General features: G+C 37.3%; 1 protein-coding gene across 4 annotated transcripts in view; it reads left to right on the top strand.

The window, feature by feature from the left end:
- The first annotated feature begins 3,075 nt into the window (after window positions 1-3,075).
- Window positions 3,076-20,679, top strand: part of MIS18BP1 (MIS18 binding protein 1) — a 46,326-nt gene continuing 28,722 nt past the window's right edge. For all 4 annotated transcript variants that reach the window (XR_006818819.1, XR_006818820.1, XM_046009864.1 and 1 more), the window contains exons 1-5: window positions 3,076-3,456; window positions 7,200-7,834; window positions 10,595-11,076; window positions 17,320-17,393; window positions 19,456-19,586. Coding sequence is in view for 2 of the 4 variants with exons in the window: in XM_046009864.1 (XP_045865820.1) it covers window positions 7,294-7,834; window positions 10,595-11,076; window positions 17,320-17,393; window positions 19,456-19,586 (1,228 nt within the window). In the remaining 2 variants the exon portion in view is untranslated. The remainder of the gene's footprint in view (window positions 3,457-7,199; window positions 7,835-10,594; window positions 11,077-17,319; window positions 17,394-19,455; window positions 19,587-20,679) is intronic.

The raw sequence follows: 20,679 nt of genomic DNA, 5'->3' as shown, positions 1-20,679 counted from the left end.
CCTGGGATCCAGCCCCACATCAGGCTCTCTGCTCAGCAGTGAGCCTGCTTCCCGCTCTCTCTCTTCCTGCCTCTCTGCCTACTTGTGATCTCTCTGTGTCAAATAAGGAAATAAAATCCTTAAGGAAAAAGATTGTATTTTTGAGTAATCTCTACATCTAATGTGGGCCCTTATACTTAAAATCCTGAGATCAAGAGTCACAAGCTCTACTGACTGAGCCAGCCACGTTCCCCTAAAAAAATGTTTTTTAAGCCTTTGAGTCAATGCCGTCTTCTTCCCACGAAGCTTCCATCATTATGTATTCCAGGACCTACCCATTTCTGCCCACTCCAGAACACCTCTGGTGGATTACCCCAAGTCCTGTTGTGTCAGCCAATACTTCGTCAAATCTGCATTGCAATTTTAGGCTCCCTCTGCCCGATTCTGTATCAACGTATGAATCAAAGTCTAGAGGTTTATCAGGAACAATCCTTCTTCCTCTTTCTTGACCTTCACAGGCTTTATCTCCCAGTAAATCTCTGGTACTCCTAACTCCATTTCTTCTTGCAGGATCTAACCTTAGCCATCTTTATAGCACTTACTACAACTTGTAATGTGTTCACATGTTTGTAGTAATGTCTCTATTATACAGAAATCTCTGGCAGTTTTTTCTTCTGAAGGGTCCTCCCCTCACACAGCCTGGATAATCTCCCTTTTGACTGCATCCTCATCCTTCCTCTAGGCCCAGACACAGCAGTAGTGATTATATAGTTACAGCTTACATAAAGGAAACACAACTGAGAGAGTGAAAAGAATCTAAAATCCTGTTTCAGGGCTATATCTTACAAATGTAGGATTTCTTTTTTTTTTTTTTTAAAGATTTATTTATTTATTTATTTATTTGACAGACAGAGATCACAAGTAGGCAGAGAGGCAGGCAGAGAGAGAGGAGAAAGCAGGCTCCCTGCTGAGCAGAGAGCCCGATATGGGGCTCGATCCCAGGACCCTGGGTTCATGACCTGAGCCGAAAGCAGAGGCTTTAACCCACTGAGCCACCCAGGCGCCCCCAAATGTAGGATTTCTTAACCCTTGGCATTATTGACATTTTAGATTGGTTAATTCTATTATTGGAAGGGCTAGTATTCTAGTATTGGAATTCTGGTATTGGAACGGCTGTCCTGCACACTGTAGGATGTTTAGCAGCATTCCTTTCCTCTACTCAATAGATGTCAGTGGACTCCCTCTCAGCTGTGACATTTATGGTTTAAATGTCTCCAAACATTGCCAAATGCCCTGCTGGGGGGTGGGTGGTGGTGCAAATCACCCTTGGTTGAACACTATCAGCCTTGAAGAAAGAGCATCTTTTTTCTGATTCTCCCCAAAACGTAAAATGCAATATGGTCAATTAGTACTCTGCTGGAACTTACCATTGTCCTGGGAATATTCCTCCAGGCTAAGCAGACCCAGATGCCTTGGCAGCAGCTCCCACACAGTGTGAGGCTTCCATTCTATTCCTCCTTTGTCTGTCCTTTGGACCCTAAGTAGGTCTGCATGTGTTCCCATGAGTATCAGACTTAAGCCTGGACAGATTATCCAGAGGCTGACTGAAACTTAAAGGAAGGCCCATCCAGGGCAGTATGTTGATGTCCCAGTGAACAAATGAACATTGTCCCTTTGCCTGTATGCCTTCTCATCACAGTTTGCTATCCATAAACTGTTTCCTTTAGTTTTGTTTGGAAAATCATTAGTTATCCTTCTATCTGTTGCTGTTCACCCTGGAGCATGCTCTATACTAGTATTTCTAATATGAAAAAAATGAAATTTTTTATTTAAAAAAAAATTAAAGTCTGTATTTCTGAGTGTCTACCCTTAATAAGGTTCCTAGTCTGGCTGAATGTGTGAGCCACGGCCATCTCCATAAGAGGCATAGAAAAAACTTCTCATACTTCTATTCCAGATGCTTTGGAAGATGAGTGCCTATCTCCTGAAAGTCTCTCTCACACATGTGCATTTCATACACTTTCATACATATCACTTAACAGATATCTTAAGCCTAGCTTTTCCCACAAATCTTGTGCAAATTCATGTCCAGCCATTTTCTCATTATGCTGCACAGACAGAAACTTCATTTTATCTACGTAGATTTGTTTTCATCTCCTCACCTCAACTGTTTTCTTTTCCTTACTTGCATTCATTTGCATGTTTTAAATTCATATTTCGAACTCTGAATATTCGGTGTGCACAAGATTTAGTGAAAACAGGATTTAGACAAGGGGATTGCAAGAGTCCCTTTAAACAATTAATCCATTACAACCAGTGCAGTCCAATGTTAATGGAAAAATGCGATATATGGTCCTAGGATGCTGAGGAATCTTCCTGGATGAAGAATAAAATAAATTCTCCTGTCCCGTGCGGTCTTGTTGGGGAGGGGAAGGAGTTAATGGAGAGAAGTTGCTGGATCAGAGCTGGAAGGGGTTTAGACTGAAAACATGTTACTTCTCTGGCACCTCTTTCTCTGCCCCCAAGACTGAAACAGGGCGCGCTACACAATGCTTCCAGCTAGCGAATGTGTCTTGCCAGAGCGCTGAGGTGAAGGATGCACCATAATCCGGGGTGGTTGGAGCGGAGCATCACTGGGTGGCATCTAAGGCAAGGCTCAGTCTCAGTGCATTGTCACAAACTGCTTTGTAACCCAGAGTCGTCAAGATTAAAGCTTTTGGGATTCGATTAAATCAGGTTCAGAAAACATCACACTTCTTGGGGAAACAGCTCAAATTAAACATGCCATTCCAAGTATAACTTTGCATTCTGACTATTATGCTCTCAAGAACAAAACGTTTCTTTCTCATTCTCAAATATCTGGCTGCCAGGGAAAACTAAAAGTTCTCTCAAAAGCACTCGGAAAGCTGTTTCTTCTGACAGGTGAACAACAGACAACGGAATACCACCAGCTCTCAAACTAGCAGCGGAGAAGTGTAGCTGAGAAAGGCCAAACTTAATAAACCGCAGGAGCGCAGGAGCACGCAAGTGACGTCTGACGTAAGCCTTCCTGCCGCAGAGCATAACGGGAGGAGCGGCGAAACGCGGTAGGGGCGCGCTACCTCTGAAAACGAAACGAATTCGGCAGAAGACTAGAGCGGCGCTCTGGGTACTCTTGGCAGTTTGGGGTTACCCTCCTCTTGTGGAAACAGCATTGTCCGCGCGGTAGGGGCCACCCCCAGTTTTTTCGAGTCACTCAGTGACGCAGTTCCTGAGCGCGCCAATAAGGGGCTAGCTGGAGGGCGGGCTCTTCAAATTTGAATTCCCAAACTGTTGTGGGTGTCGGGGAACCTCGCGGAGGAAGTGAGGGTCACCTGAGGCTCGGCTGCGGGGCCTGGAGCTGACTTGGGTGGGAGGCGCGAGCCCTGGGATCGCCCAACCCACGCGAAGCCAAGCCCGGACTGCCGCCTTCTATCCCTGTCAGGCCCTTCACCCAAGGTATGAACTCCTTCCCCCGACCCCCTCGCCTCCTGCCACCGGTCCCTTCTGACGCTGAGAGCCCCAGCCTCTCAGCGTTTTCACCCCTCGTGGGCCTTTGTACATTTTTTTGCTTTGGTGAGGGGGGGATGTCTCACAACTGCTCATTCGTTGCGTACATAGTTGTTGCGTGTCTACTATCGTTCAGATGCGTTTCGATGGTGAACGCCCTAAGCCTTTGTTCTAAAATCACTTCTAGTAAAAAAAACCAAAACCAAAAACAAAAAAAGCCTTTGCGTTTAAGAGTGGTTTGTGTGCATCACTGCCCTTGGACCCTAAGATCCTCGGTGCTGTAGAAACAGTTGATCCATCGAGCTCATGATTTCTTCCGGTTTAATTACACATCGGTTACAAACATATGTAGATGTTAATAAAATTATTTAGAAAATGGTGGGCTCCTTCATCCTACTCTTCAAAGTTAAACGCTATTCACAATTTGGTGCACTTCCAGATTTTTTTCCCTCTGCTTCTGCTCATGTGTTTTACAGAAATGAGATTGTACGTCCTCTTCTACTCTTTACTTTTTTTAATGTAATATATCCTAGCTATTTTCTGTGTCAGTAACATATACGGGAATATATCTTTTTACTGAATAAATAGAATTCAACTCTATGGTTGTAGCAGAATTTCGTCCCGTAGTGGTGGAGATCTAAATTGTTTATAATCTGTCCAGTACTTCAGTGAACTGTATAGTGCTTGTTTAGGAACTTGGGCCTTGAACTCAGACTTAGGTCCTGCTCTTAATCATGGTTAGTGTGACCTTGGGCAGGTTATTTAACTACCTTTATGTGCCTTAGTTTCCCCATCTTCAAAACTCTCCAGAATTGCTGTAAGGTTATGTAGTATCTGACTACATGCAATAAATGTTGACTGTTACTACCACTTATATATTTGCATCCTTAATGTAGTTGTTTCTGTAAGAAAAAAATTTGAAGTGGAATTTCTTGGTCAATAGCATACACACCTATATTTTGAAATTGATCTTTTCCAATCTGATAAGCAAGAAGTCCCACTGTTTAAATTTGTATCTCTTCGTTTATTAGTAAAATGAAGTGTCATTTGACTCACTGAGTGGCTTTTCATGTGCTTTATTAATTGCCTTTCACGCCTTTTGGCCCTTTTTCTGTGTGTTTATCATTTTCTTAAAATTGATTCATTTGGTCACTTTGAATGTTATTTCTAGTAATTGAGTTGACTCACTTCCTTTATTATGTCGGTGCTGGGGGGTTTTGTTTGTTTGTTCCCCTCCTCCAAGTGTATCATATGCCAGTTGACTTAAAATTCCTCTCATTTTTTTCTCATCTCCACCTCCTAGTTTTGGTTAGTGTGCTTTGGGATGTTTTTACCCTTTCCATCAGCATCATAATAATAGTTACTATTATTATTACTACTACCCCTATAATAAATTCCTAGAAGAACTTTTCATGTAATTTTGGGAAGAAGAGTAACAGTTAAATTCAGAATCATATCCATGAGGAGAACAGTTGTTTAGCCTTACTTATATATTTATATGTACTATAAAATGCTTATAACTAGCTTTTTCATATAATGGTTTTCTCATACCTGAGTCTTTATTTTAAATAAATAGCATTTTTTTCTTAGTGCATTAGCATTTGTCAGTTTTTAGAATAAATGGCAACAATTAGATTTTCCAAATAGTTTTAGGCAGTTAGTGAAGCACAAGCATACCAGTTTAGAATTCACCTTCTCTTCTCTAGTCCAAGAAGGAGCTAACAATTTCTTATTAGTGACCTCTATCTCTTAGGTCAAGTGTGTATGGCCATCAGGATACTCTTTTCCTCAGCTTGAGGAATGCCTGTTACTGGATCCCCATCCTCTAACATCTGTCTCTTCTTCCATCAGAGTCTTGAGCACCATAATTTGTTTTGTTTTGCTCTTCTGTTAACTAGGAGAAGAGTGGGACCTTAAGGGTTTGGCCTCTACCTGGTGATTTCCTGATTTTCTTTTGTATCTATTCTACAAAGCCTCTGTGGTCAGAAAATCCTAAGTAATTTTTTTTCCTCCATATCTTCTCTTCCACCAACCACACTGAAATCACAGACAACTATTGCCAACTCTTTTGGCATCTTGTTGAGTTGCTATTTATCACAAGTGGGAAGAGAGACTCCTAGGAATCTTCTGTCCTTTTGAGGGGGGCGTGGAATTTGAGGTTTTTCAGAATCCTGACTACTCACATCCATTCTACTACATATCTGAATTAGGAGGGAAGAGATTGGGCAACATGAAAGAGAAGTTATATGCTGGTTCTTCAAACTGTTTAGTGGGACCATAATTATCTGCCTTTAGGTAAAAACAGTAATGTATGTCTACTACAGATTGGGCCTGTTTTCAGTTTGACTAGTTTATTTGCATTTTATACTTCCTGTTGAGCATTTCATTAGGTTGTGAGGAATTGAGATTGTGTGAACCTGTACACACTTTGCCAATTTTTAGTGTGCAGTTATCCCAGTTTATTCATTTTTGATTTTGAAAGTTTAAAGTGAACCGGTAATGAGTATTTAAACTCTCAGCACAGGATTCCTATCACTAGCACATTGCCAAACACATAAATCTATGCATTATTGGTATATATTTACTGAATTAACATTCTGTGGAAGAATTCTGTAGTTTTTGTGTCACAGGACTAGATTGCCAAGATAGCCTTCTTTGTCAGCTCTTGTTATTAATAAGGAAAATTTCCTTTTTTTGTCTTAATAAATTATTGGGTAAGATACTATTTGTGTATGATTTTTAACTTGCATACTTCTCACACAAGTTACTTAAAGATATTTGATTTCTTTGATCTGACTGCATTTGTATTTTCTGTGGTACACTTTTTATGTTTATATGATGTCAAAGACTGATTAGAATAGTTATAAATTTAGCAAAAGAGATGCAGCAAGTTGAAACTAGTAAGTTCCGAGCATCTTGGGTGGAAATGTTTTATTTATTTACCAAGTATTACAAAATGCAACTATATGGCTCACCACCTAGAATGTTAATTATAGGTACGGTAAGTAAAATATATTTATAAAAGCAAGCTAAAACAAGTCTAAGACCATGTATGCTCAAATACATGATTTCTGCTAAAAATTCTAAATAGCGTTAATTTCTTTAAATCATGAGTATAATTTACTTTAATTTGAGGGTTTTTCAACTAAAACCTCATAGTTAAAATGTTCAGCGGCATAACAAAATCAGGACTGGGAATTATTTAACTAAAAATAGAATGAATCTTTCAGCTTTCATTAGGTTGTATCATCATAGCTGCTGCCTTAAAATTTAAGTGCTGAAAGAGAAAAGTGATGTTTGTGAAATTTAATCTTTTAGAGTCTAATATAGTGCCATATGTGGATGTGATTTAATGCTTTTTGAAGTAAATATTTGATTGAAACCTCTAGGACTTGAGGTTCAAGTATGTTTAAAAATCAGATACTCAAAATTCAATTTTTATAGTTACTAAGTAGATGATTTGGTGAATACTGCTTTTTCTAGAAGTAAATTTAAAGACCAAACTGCTCATCTAAAATAATAATAAAATGAGTCCTTAACAAGAACATAAAACCTTAGATTTGCAAGCTATAGATTATCCAGTGTTGTTATGAACCAATTTTACCTTTTAATTAGAATAATATTGTTATTGAAAGCAAATAAAATTTTTTGCATGAAAGCATTATAAAGGTTGATTTCACATTAAACTACAGGTTCCTCTGGGCCCCTACTGAAGGTCTGCTATCCTGAACATCGTGTTTAACTGAACTATCTGTTAGAGAAAATTTGTTTCTACTGTTTATCAAGATGATTACAACACCTTTGAAACACTCAGAAATTCATTTGTCTTCAGAGACCTCTTCTCAAAGAAGGAATATGCCCATGCATGCAATCTTTTTTGACAGCATTCCTGCAGGCACACTTACTCCTGTGAAAGATTTGGCAAAATATCAGAACCCCTCTTTAACATTGAATGACTATAAAAAGAATAATTTCCTAGGAATGACAAATTTTAATAATAAAAATATATTTCATTCCACCATGCTAGCAGAGGCTACCACCTCTAACAGCTCTCTTGATATCAGTGCGATAAAGCCCAGCAAGGATAGATTAAAAAATAAAACAAACTATGAATCACCAGGAAAAATATTTCAAAGAATGAAAGAAAAAGTACTGCGTGACAAGCAAGAACAAGCATCAGGAAACAGGAGTTTGTTGGAACCACCGAAAAGTGAAAAGAAAATTTTCACTCCTAAAGGATCTGAGAAAAGACTATTGCAGTATACCTACATCTGTGAAGAAAAGGAAAACACCAAATCATCCCAGTCTGATAACAGTTCACCAAAAGGTTAGTTTTATTATGTGTTGGTTGAAAAGCTATGATGTGTTTTATTTATTATTTATTGTGTCTGATACTGTTTTAGGTACTCAGGAAACAAGAGTAAACAAAATGGACAAAAATCTCAACCCTTGTTAACTAGCTCATATTCAGGTGATGGGAGAGACAGATTTAAAATAAGTAGTTTTTTATAGTACAAAAGAAAAGTGCTGTGAAAAGAAAAGGCAGAGTAAGGATGATGGGGAGAGTTGCAGTGGATTGTAATTTTCCATGTGGTGGTCAGGCTATGGTTCAATGAGAAGATGGCATTAGAGCCAAAAAACTGAAGGAGGTGTTAGATACAGACAGAATATTGGAAGAATTGAGAGGGATGATCCACACAGAGTAACAGCTGACACAAATGTCCTGAAATAGGAGGATTCCTCAAAAATTTAAGAACCAGCTATGAGATTAATAAATCGTAGAGTGAGTAGATGGAAGTGGAGAAGAGAGGATGGTTACAGTCAGATAACATAGAACCTTATAGCAAATGTTTGGTGTTTTCATGAGCAAATGAAGGAGTCAGTGGAGGGTTCTGAGCAGAGAAATGACAAGATCTGACTTACATTTTTAAAATATCACTTGCTGTGAATTTGAAATAGTGTGTTTATCTAGGTGAGATAAGGTATTGGTTTAGGTTTAGGTGGTAACAATTAAAATAATAAGTGGTTGGATTCTGGGTATATTTTGAAGGAAGAGCTTGTAGACTGGGTGTGGGATGTAAAAGATACAAAGGTGGAGAATGTAAAGATATAAAAAGATGTATAAAGATATAAAGGATTTCTATCTTATAAAGATTTTTATTTATCTTTTATATAGATATAAAAATGTAAAACCACTTCTAGGGTGTTTTTTGTTGTTGTTTGGTTCTGGGTATTTTTGCTTGAGTGTAAGGATGGAGTGATTTAACTGAAATGGGATAGACAAGGTGGGGAGGAGCTCAGTAAATAAGTTTTTTGTACGTTAATTTTGATATATCTGTTAAAAATTGAAGTGTAGATGTGATTAGGTTGTTGAAAAAATTTAGTTGGGATTTAAGGAAGTGGTCCAGATGAGAAAAATGACATTTGGGAATCATTAGCACCTAAATGATGTTTGAAGAGACTAAATGAGATCAAAGAGTAAGTGAAGAAAGAGAAAACATTCAAGGATGAGTCCCAAGGCACTCCCAAATTTAGAAGTTAAGAATAAACAAACCACAAGAAGAAGTCAAGGAGGAAGAAGAACCAGAAGTGATACTTTGGAAGCCAAAGAGTCTTTCACTGTATCTAATGCTGCTGATCAGTTAAGTAAGATGAAGGCTAAGATTTAACCATTGTGTGCACAGTAAAGCATGTTGTATTTGTTAAGTGGAATTAGAGACGGAGGAAGAAATAACACTGCTTTGAGAATCTGATGACTTTTTTCCCAGAAAATGCACATACATAGGAACAAAAATTTTATGTGTAATTTCAGAGACCTTTTGGAGAATCTGCATGGACTTTGTACTCTAAAATAAATTACCTAGATTCTATAGCATGTTATATCTGATTGAATTACCTACTTGCCTTTACTCCTTTGCCATGCCATTTCTAGTAGAATGAGTTAAAGAAATTGGAACTTGCCCTTCTTTTATGATACACATCAGTATAATAAAATCAATATAATTAAAATTTTTAAAGCTGAAGCTGCATATTTACTAAAGCATAATCATTACCAATTTTTGTCAGAATATTTGAAATTAAACATATAATTTAGTTTTTCCTCCAATTTTAAGTCTATTACCTCCCCTTTTTGTGTGAAAGAAACTCATTTCTACCTTCAAGAAGTAAAACTAAACAATTAGGATATAAAGCAGAATAAAATGTAACCAATTCTTTTAGTTCCTACTTGTCTAATAGATAAGCTTACCAGGTTTTTGTCTTTGAAGTTCTACTAAAGAGATGTCAAAGGCGTATAAATTATGGTTATGTCTGCTTCTGAGTCACAATGTGGCAACTCTTAACATACAAGCTACACCTTTTCAACTGTTTTTTCACGTTTTAGAAATTTATAGCAACCAGAAGCGGAATCAGAATTTTTAAGACAGGATGGTGCTTCATATATAATTTTAAGATAGACCTCTCTGATTTTTGGCAGCACCAGATTTTATTCCAGATCACTAAACTTTTAAGTTCAGTAATAAACTTTCGTGTAGAGCTGGCAAGTTACAACATGTAGAGTTTTTAAAAAATTCTTCCTCAGCATACTATAGATACAGAGAATGTGGTAAAAGCATGAGAAGATAAAAAGGGAAATGTAACTCATATGTTACAGAAGTGTACTATATTGACCTAATCATTATTGAACATAAGTAAACGACATTTTTTCTTCTCAGTGACTAATAAAATTCAATTTCCTCTTTCTTTAAAAAAAAAAAACAAAAAAAGTCAACCTCAATGCAAGAAGTTCCTCTAGAATCATCAAATAGTACTTACTTTCCTTTTGAAAAAGTAAAAGATTCAATGTCAGCAGGAAAAAAAAGCATCTCTGCATAATTTAACTTATGGTAAAGTGTTTTTTGTTTTGTTTAATGTTCTAATTATTCTCCCTGTATAGGCATCCCTTTCAGAGAAAGACTGGGCCAAAGGGTGCACCATTCCTAACCGGAACGCTTCTTTTTAATATAAACAGTTCGACATTATTCTGTTTCTCTCTTTTAATTCCATATGATTCTTCTGTAAATTTTGTTTGATCTTGTATTTTTTACAGAGGTTTCATCTCTGAACCAAGAACATGAAAATGTTTCAGCTGCTGGATTCTCAAACGAGGCATTATCTAGAGCTCAGTTGGATACACAAATTCTTCACTCAAAGGAGAATACATTTGTAACCACTAAGTCTAAAAAGGACACCTTTGTTTTAGAAGGCGTTGATTCTGTCATTGAAAAAACCCAAAATTCTACTCTTGAGACTCTCAATACTAACTGTGTTCCTGTTAAAAATGATGGCCAGTCAGTGGTTTCTGATAGTAAGATACCAACAGAAAGGACTTCACAACAGGAAATTAAGGAAGGAAATGAGAACACAATGCCCAGAGAGACTGATGTCCTGGGTTGCATGAATGATACATGTAAAATTGTGCTTGCAACTCCAAGATTTCATATAACAATACCTCGGAAATCAAAAAGAAATGCTTCAAATCATTCTCCTCCAAGTACACTTCAAACTCTTACAAATGAAGTTAAAAATAAGGTAGGACTACTTAAGACAGATTTACATTTATGTTTTTACCCTCATTCTTCAAAAGCTGAGTTCAAGCTCTCATTAAGAGAGCTTTTTTCATTTTTTGTTTTGTTTTATTATTTAGTGTTAAGGCATTGTGCCTTGTGAAAAGAGCAGTGGATTGAAAGTAAGAGAAGCCAAGTGTTAAGTTTTAACCTTGCTCTGTTATTAGTTGTATAATCTTCAACAATTTACTTATTCCCTTTGGGAATGAACACTGAGTTCCTTGCTGTTCTTAATTTTTTTTTTTCCTGATTCTTGGGGCACTATTAACTGCAATTAAAACAGAAGGGGATTATAGCTTCGGAGGACTTGAGAATTTTTCCTACTTTAAAGTAATACAGAGTGATCAATAAAACACTTCAGGCTATCACACTATGTTGCATTAGGATAATTCTCTGAAAGAAGTGGAATGGAATATAAGTTTAAGGAAAAAGATACGATGTAAATTTTCCAATTGTTAAAGGTTTGTCCATAAATTTTTTAAAGGATGATAGTGGTATTTAAATTCCATCTAAATTTGAGGGGCACCTTGGGGCGGCTGGGTGACTCAGTGCGTTAAATTTGAGGGGTACCTGGCTGGCACAGTAAAGCATATAACTCTTAATCTTGAGATTATAAAGTCAAGCCCCCTGTTGGAAGTGTGATGTAATAGTTATAGTTTTGGGTTGTTTTTTTTTTCCCTTGAGATTTAATTTTATTTTAGAGAGCATGCATGAGGGGTGGGGATGTTTTGTAGACAGAAAAGGAAAGAATCCTCAAGCAGACTCCTTGCTGAGTGTGGAGCCCAATGTGGGGCTCAATCCCAGGACCCCAAGATCATGACCTAAGCCAAAATCAAGAATCTGATGCTCAACCAACTGAGCTGCCCAGGTGCCCCCATAATAGTTATAGTTCTATATCTCAATGTATTCTTTGGAAATTGCATTATTTGCAAATATTTAGACTTGAAAATTTTTAGATGTTGCTTTAAAAATATATGAGGTGGGTTGAGCAACAAGTTTGAAGACAACTGTAATGGGAGATCCCACATACTAATTCTGTCATTGCTACAGTGCTGTTTATCTTATTTACTACAAGAAGACCACGCCTTCCAAGACTCTTACCTGTATACAGTTCTATACATGCCCTAGTTCTGACCCAATCTGTCTCTCATCTCCAAACATTGCATTGTACCCTCTTGAACTCAAGGTGTATCATCAGCAAAATGTTAAATTCTCAATTTTCTGTGAACATTTCTTAACCTTGCTCTAACCAAAATACGGCTTCTTTTCTTAAATAGTGGCTCTTTTTTTAAGCATATCTCATTGTTAGACCTAAAGATGATATAATGTATCTCTTTTGTTCCTCATTACTATTTCAGGCCATTTTCCTTCCTTTTCTCTAATATAGCACCTCCCCCCATCTTCTTTGAAGCAAGTGCTGTAGGTCTTGTGACTTTATCACTCCCAGTAACTACTTATAGTCCTGTATAATACAACTTGCTAGTCATAACCTTGCATTACTATTAAAGTGTTTAACGCCTGTTAGTTTTTCTTCTGCTACTACTTCTGTCATTAACTCTGGTGACACTGACATCCATAGAGATAATCCATCCAGCCTCCTTGAATTCTTGATCTTAAATGACCTTTTCCTTAACCATTCTCGTCTACCCTAGTCATACTTACGTCATTAACTCTGGTGACACTGACATCCGTAGAGATGATCCATCCAGCCTCCTTAAATTCTTTTTTTTTTTTTTTAAGATTTATTTATTTGACACAGAGAGAGAGATAACGAGTAAGCAGAGAGGCAGGCAGAGAGAGGAGGAAGCAGGCTCCCCGCTGAGCAGAGAGCCCGATGTGGGGCTCGATCCCAGGACCCTGAGATCATGACCTGAGCTGAAGGCAGAGGCTTAACCCACTGAGCCACCCAGGTGCCCCAGCCTCCTTAAATTCTTGATCTTAAATGACTTTTTCCTTAGCCATTACCATCTACCCTAGTCATACTCATACCTTGTCTTTGCCAGTACATGCTCCAGATTCTCACTTTCAAGCATCCTGCTCACACAAACTCCTGCCTTTCCAGATCTTTCTACTCCTAGCACTCTTCCCTCTCCCTCACCATGAATACTCCACCTTACTAAGACAATCCTTTAGACCATAAGTGCTCTTCTTTCCTCATTTCGCTCTTTACCTTACAGATTCCATGGTCCCATCATTTTAACCATCCCTTTGATTTAACTCTCAGGATTCTATTGCTTTTCTTTCCATTCTCATTCTCTTTTTTTTTTTTTTTTTAAAGATTTCATTTATTTGTTTATTAGAATGAGAGAAAGCATGAGAGGGGAGAGGATGAGAAGGAGAAGCAGACTTCCTGCTGATGTGGGAGCCTGATGTGGGACTGATCCTGGGACTTCAGGATCATGACCTGAGCGGAAGGCACTCGCTTAATCAACTGAGCCACCCATCTGCCCCTTCCTCTGTTCTCTTTTGACAAAGTTGGGATCCTAGTTAAATTTACTCATATACCTAAGAAATATCAGGTGGGGGCATCTGGGTGGCTCAGTTGGCTGAGCATCCATCTTTTGGTTCTGCCTCTCCCTCTCCTCTTTCTCTAAAATAAATAAATCTTAAAAAAAAAAAAATGGCTGAAACGAAATGCACAACCACACTGGTCTCATTTTAAATTTGACGGAAAACCTTAAGGGGGCTCTCAGTGTAAACATCAGTCCTGCTACACTTCACTTGTTAATCCACCTCATACTCTGACTTTCCTAGAATAATATTTCCTGCTTTTTCTCTCTTAAAAGCTCCAAATTTCCTTTCTCTTCCCCACTCCCAAATTATTGGATCTCATGTTCCCATTACCAAATCCACCAATCTCCTGGCTGCTCTATCCACATATTCTGTTTCCCCTTCTCTTACAATGGATGAACAATTTGTGCTCCCTTTTCAAGGCCAATTCACTTCCTCTTACCACCTATAGAACTTTGTCCCTCTGATTATCCCCTCAGTTGTTTTCTGTCTTCTGGAAAATTCCCATTAGCGTATAAATGTGCTGAAACATGGCCTGCATTTAAAAAAAAAATGCAAAAGAAAAAGTCCACCTTCCTATTACTCCCTATTCCATTCCAACTGTCACCCCATCTTTTTGTTTCCATTTACTGTGAAACACCTTGATAGAGGTATATATATTCACAGTCTTTGTTCTTATTCCTTCTGAAATATATTCTACTTCGGACATTGATAAATCGCTTTGTGAAGATTGCCCTTTTCAGGTTCACCAGTGATCTCTTTATTACCAAACCAGTAATTATTATTTCTTATTATTCTGTCGCTGACAAGGGTTTAACACAGTGAATCAAAACATCCTTCTTAAAACATTGTATTGTTTTTTCTATTGAATTCCATGATACCTCACTCTTGATTTTCTACTGTCTCACTGGCCATTCTTCTCATTCTGCTTTGCTGCTTCCTCTTGTCACAATCTATAATACTGTAATTCCCTAGAATCAGTCCTTGAAACTGATTCTCTAGTGCCTGCATACACTTTAAAGACTGGATTATCCAGTGCTGTAGCTTTACATTCCATTTCTTTATTGATAGTTCCTAAGTATGTATCTCCAGTCCAGAACATTCTCCTAAGCCCCACAGTCACATATTCAATTGTCTATAGGACTTCTCCATTGATATTTAATAGGCATCTCAGATTTAATATGTCTAAAATGATTTCTTCCCCCAAAACTTCTCTCAACTGTGTCCCATACTGTACATAGTAATACCATTTCTCCAAATTTTAACTTAGATCAAAATTCAGATTCGTTTGAGACTCTTGTTTTTCTATCATACTCCACTCCAGACTGTGAGGAAATCCTGTTGGCTCTTCTGCCCTAAATCTGGCCATTTCTCACTACTCAGTCACTACCTTAGTCCAGGGTACCTTAAGTTCTTGAATTACTATAATAGCTTAATGGTCTCCTTGCTCCCCCCTGTTGTTCTCTCTCTCCATTCTGTTTTTCAGACAGACAGAATCACCATCTTTTCTTTCTTTCTTTTTTTTTTTTTTTTAAAGATTTTTTTGTTTACCCTAGAAGAAAAGAGAGCATGTGCACAAGCAGGAGAAAGGGGAAAGGGAGAGAGAGAATCTTTAAGCAGACTCCTCACTGAGCACATAGCCCCACACAAGGCTCGATCCCATGACCCTGAGATTATGACCTGAGCCAAAATCAAGAGTCTGACATTTAACTAATCGAGCCTCCCAGGTGCCCTGCCAGAATCTTTATACAGTCCATTTTCTACCCAGTAACTCCTTAAAATATTAAATCATGTCTCCACTCTGCTCAGAATCCTCCAGTAACTTACCATCTTTTTATCTGAAAAGAAAACCCTAAGCCTTTACCGTCTTTTACAGGACCTTCATAATTCAGTCCTTGACATGCCTAACCTCATCTCTCACTCCCCTCTGTTGCTTTCTTCCTTATTCAAGCTGCTGTGCCCTCTATGCTATCTACTTGGGGACTTTGTACCTGTTCCCTTTGCCTGGAAGAATGTATTCCCAGGTAACCCATATGTCCTATCCCTTACTTTACTCAGTTTTCTGTTCCAAGACCTTCCCTGTCATATCTAAGTAAGCATGTCTTGCACTTATTTTTGATAATTATCACTGCCAGACATTATTTGTCCATTTGTTTGGATATAACCACCACCACTTCACTTGCTTCTACACATCCACCTCTCAGCCCCTGTGAGCGCACAGTAGCATACACAGACACATCAATGTTTGCTGTAATAGGGCAGCCATTTTGTTTCTTGCTGAATCCCACTGCCTAAAACAGTGCCTGGCATATAGTACAGGTCAATAATATTATGCTGAATGAATATGAATGCAGGATGATTCTAAGCAGGATGTAAGCAGGATGGCACAAGATTCTGGAGCCAGAATTCCCAGATTTATAACCAATCTGTGCCCCTAACTAGCTATGTGTGACATGGGCAAGTTATTTAACTTGACTTTACAGTTACTTTATCTATAAAATGAGGAAAATATTACCTGCCTCCTAGTGTTATGAGGATAACATGAGTCATTGAATCTAAAATGCTTGGAACGTTGCCTATTATTATTTTTTTTTAATATTTTTAGAAGATCTTATTTATTTGACAGCGAGACACAATGAGAGAGGGAACACAAGCAGGGGGAGTGGGAGAGGAAGAACCAGGCTTCCCACGGAGCAGGGACCCCGATGCGGGGTTCCATCCCAAGACCCTGGGATCATGACCAGAGCTGAAGGCAGACATTTAATGATTAAGCCACCCAGATGCCCCTTATTTTTTATTTTTAACATCATCTCCATCTGACTGTCCTTGATCTATCTTAGTTCCAAATGTCCAAGTATTAAAAATGAAAAAGGAATTTCATTGCCTGTTTGTAATTGAGGAAAAATAAAATAAACATAACTGAGGAGAAGTGCAGTAACTAGAAGGACCTTCCATTTTACCATCTTTTTCTGGCTCGCCATAAAACTACCACTGAAGAATTTGTCTTTATAAATTTATAATTTTTTGTATGTAAACTAAATGGCTACTCAAATTAGTTATGACTTTTGCTGAATTTCTCATCAGAAATAATTTGGTGTTGTTACATAGTAGAAGCAGTTTCTCAACACAGACATTCACAGAAATTTTCCTCTACAGTAGGATTTTGTCCTAAAATAATTCTCTGAGTTGTTTAGATATTTGCTCTGGATTAGACTGCTGTGAAATATAGATTATTAGTAATCACCTTTGTAGTTTAAAGAAAATTAAATGCAATTCAAAATCGAATTTGCAGAAAAAAGAAAAATGCTATTTTTTTTAGAATAAGAATGATGGTGGAGTATATACTACACAGCTGACTCTTATATAAGTCAGGTCTTTTGTCTTTAATGGATACCTTAGAATTTTAGGTGATTTTTTTTTTTTCCTCCAGTGGATGAGATATTTGATAAAAGAATATTTGCCGTAGAACTGATTCTGGATTGGACAAAAAATTATGCAGTACAACTTCCAATCTTCCTCTTTTCTGTTTCATTGTATATGATAGTCTTTACCTTGTTACTATTTAAAATAGAATGTGGTTCTTACATAGATGAGCACTAAGTATATGAGTTTTTTATTTTTATATGATGTAAATTGATTTTGTAATGTTTTTGCTACAAGTAACACAGGAAATATATACTTCATTTTATGCTGATAGGTGGTCCAACTACAGGAATGGATGATTAAAAGCATAAATAATAATACCGCTATATGTGTAGAAGGAAAATTGACGTAAGTATAACATTTCAGTATTTTAATAAAATTTATAAGTATATAAGAACTGGAAGGAGATGCATCTTCCTACAAAACAGAGACTTTGTAACAAGGTTACAAACTGAAGCCAGAAAAGTAAAAGGACTGTGCAGAAGCTGGCCATGTTGATTATAACCAATTCCTTGTTTTTGCCTGTTAAGTTCCTTTTAGAATAGTAACAACTCAAATTTGTATACGCAATGCCTTTTTTTTTTTTTTAAAGATTTTATTTATGGGGCGTCTGGGTGGCTCAGTGGGTTAAAGCCTCTGCCTTCCGCTCAGGTCATGATCCCACGGTCCTGGGATAGAGCCCCACATCGGGCTCTCTGCTCAGCGGGGAGCCTGCTTCCTCCTCTCTCTCTGCCTACTTCTCTGCCTACCTGTGATCTCTCCCTGTCAAATAAATAAATAAAATCTTAAAAAAAAAAAAAAAGATTTTATTTACTTATTTGACAGACAGGGATCACAGGTAGGCAGAGAGAGGGAAGCAGGCTCCCCGCTGAGCAGAGAGCCCGATGTGGGGCTCGATCCCAGGACCCTAGGTCATGACCTGAGCCGAAGGCAGAGGTTTTAGCCCACTGAGCCACTCCAGGCACCCCTCACGATGCTTTATATTTTAAGGAGCTTCTATTAAGTGGACTGGTGTTCTCTGCTTAATTATATATGGGTAGTTAATATTTACTACGTGCATTTCAGTCCAGATTCTCACATCTAAATTGGGACAACCAGATCTAAATTACTGATCCAGAAAAGGAATCAGAATTATTTAACACTTTGCCATACAACTACATATTAAGTAATCATTGGCACTCTCTGGTTCTCCCTAAAGCAAAAGCGTCATCAGGTGAGTGGACTTTACCTAATTTTGCTACTCTATTAGCACCGTTTTCTCTTTTTCAAAACCAGTTTCTTAGTGGTTAAAAAAAATTGTAGTAAAAGGTTGTCATAAAACAAGATATCACTATTCAGGGTACTCACGTAGAAGTTTGTAAGTTACTTATTTAAAATCTGTCTTGCCCATTCTATTTCTGCTTGCCTTGGGCCAATATCCTTAATGTCAAAGAGGTGGTCTGTGTTGAAATCGCACTGCTGCTGCCTTACCAGCTATATGACATGGGCACCTTATTATCCTTTATCAGTCTCAGTTTCTTCATCTGCACAATGATAATAATAATATTACCTATTCTTTGGGTTATTTTGAATATTAAAATAGTTAATATTTGTGAGACTTGAGAACAGTGCTTTTGGATTGCTATTTAAATGTTAAGCAAAATCAAACAAAAAAGCACAGGGTCACTGTTATTAAAATATGTCTCTGAGTTTAGTCCCATTAGACCAAATGAAAGGACTCAACTGTCATATTACCCTTAAAATTAGTGTTTATTACTATTTACCTGATGAATTGGGAATGTTCAACATTTATCTAATACATCTTTATATTTTCTTTCTGTTTTATATTCCTAGCTTCATTTAAAGAAATACGAAGAGTAGATTTATGGGTTAGTGATTTGATCTTGCAGTTTGTTTTTTTTTCCCAGTTGGAACTCTTTTTTTGGTATTTTCAAAAAGGAAGGTAAAAATACTTGGATGGGTAGTGAGGGTAAAAAAACAAAAAGTACTCACAGGGTTAGGGGAATCCAAACTATGTAACTGCATGAAAGCTAACACAGTATAAGCCCTGAGGAGGGGGACAGGAAAACATTCTTCAGAAACTTGGCATCAGTTAAGATGAAGTTACAAGCATTGTCAGCACCATTTAGAGAAGGCCCCTGCTTCCTTGCTAATGATAAATTTTATATTAGTGGTTTGGTTTGGCCACAGTACAGTTTCTTGTTATATACTCTGAGGATCACATTAGCCAGGCAGTTGAATTCTGCTGCAATGTTTGGCCCTCAGATGTTTATAATTAAATGAATAATATTGCTAAATGTTTCTAGAGTGCAAATTTACTACTTTCTATTATTATAAGTTTATGTACTTACATATATAAATTGTGATTACTGGTAAAATGTGAATATTTTGGCCTTCAATTTTCTCCTAGAGACATCACTAACATATATTGGCACAGTAATGTCATTATAGAACGGATTAAGCACAACAAACTTAGGACTTTATCAGGCAATATTTACATATTAAAAGGGATGATAGATCGGATTTCCATGAAGGAAGCAGGTAATGACTGTCATTATTATAAATTACTTTAAATGAATCAATTAACCATATTTCTAACAAATGAATCAACCATATTTCTAACAGTGATACCTATTTTTTTTATTCTTAGGTGTTTTAAAATTATGAATCAATCAAAACAAAAAATTAAAAGAGTTGACCACATTATGTAAAACTACTTATTATATGTGTTGACTATTTTTCTCTGATTTAATCACCCTTAATGACAGTTTAAATAAGTCCAGTGATTTTTAAAAAGTGATACGTTGTTATGTGAGGAACTGCTTTATAAGGCTATAATTTAGCTTCCTAGTTTGTTGAACCTGCCCAGCACAGCCCCAGTCCTGTTATAATCTAATTTTCTGCCTATGCCTTGTACACAGTAATGTGGCTGAAGAAAAACATACCTGAGTATCTTAAAGTTTTTGATTACCAGCAACTTGTTGGTAATCTTGGTATTCTACCACATTTCCCTTTTGCATTCACTCTCCCATCCTCCTTGATGACTATTGCATATTTTTACAAATTTTCAATACCTCCTTTTTTCCTCTCACAGTAGAGGTGCTGGGGGAGGGAGAGGAGCACCTGAGCAATAGAAACAATCAGAAGAGAACTTTACCATCACATCTATTGACCTGCTTTTATCTGTATCTGCTTTTGTTTATGAATGTACTGTTCCTGTCTGTGTCAGCCTCTCCATTTGTACCATACTTTCCATTTTCCCTCTTTTACACAGGGATATCACTCCAGTAATTCTCCCTTATCCTGTCAAAAACAAAAACCTTTTAGCCCCATTTATGTCAGCTACTGCTTACAGCAAAAACAGCTCAGAAGATTCTAATTCCTTGAATTCTTTCCTATTTAAAAAAAAAAAATTCTTTAATCATGCCTTATATCACAATTCTTTACCAAACAGCCCTTATCAGAGTTACCAATGGCCCCCACATTGCTAAATTAAGTATATGCTTATCACAGTTATTCATACTTAACCTCCTTGAAATACTTCTTTTTTTGCTTTCTGGAACACCGTCTTCAGATTTTCATGCTGCCTTTCTCCCTGTTCCTTCTTAGTTTATTTGCTTAGTTTGCTCTTCTT

The sequence above is a fragment of the Meles meles genome, chromosome 6, assembly GCF_922984935.1.
Source record: "Meles meles chromosome 6, mMelMel3.1 paternal haplotype, whole genome shotgun sequence".
In the NCBI taxonomy this organism is placed as follows: Eukaryota; Metazoa; Chordata; class Mammalia; order Carnivora; family Mustelidae; genus Meles; species Meles meles.
The sequence above is the reverse complement of the archived record's forward strand: the minus strand, read 5'-3'. Positions and strand labels throughout refer to the sequence as shown.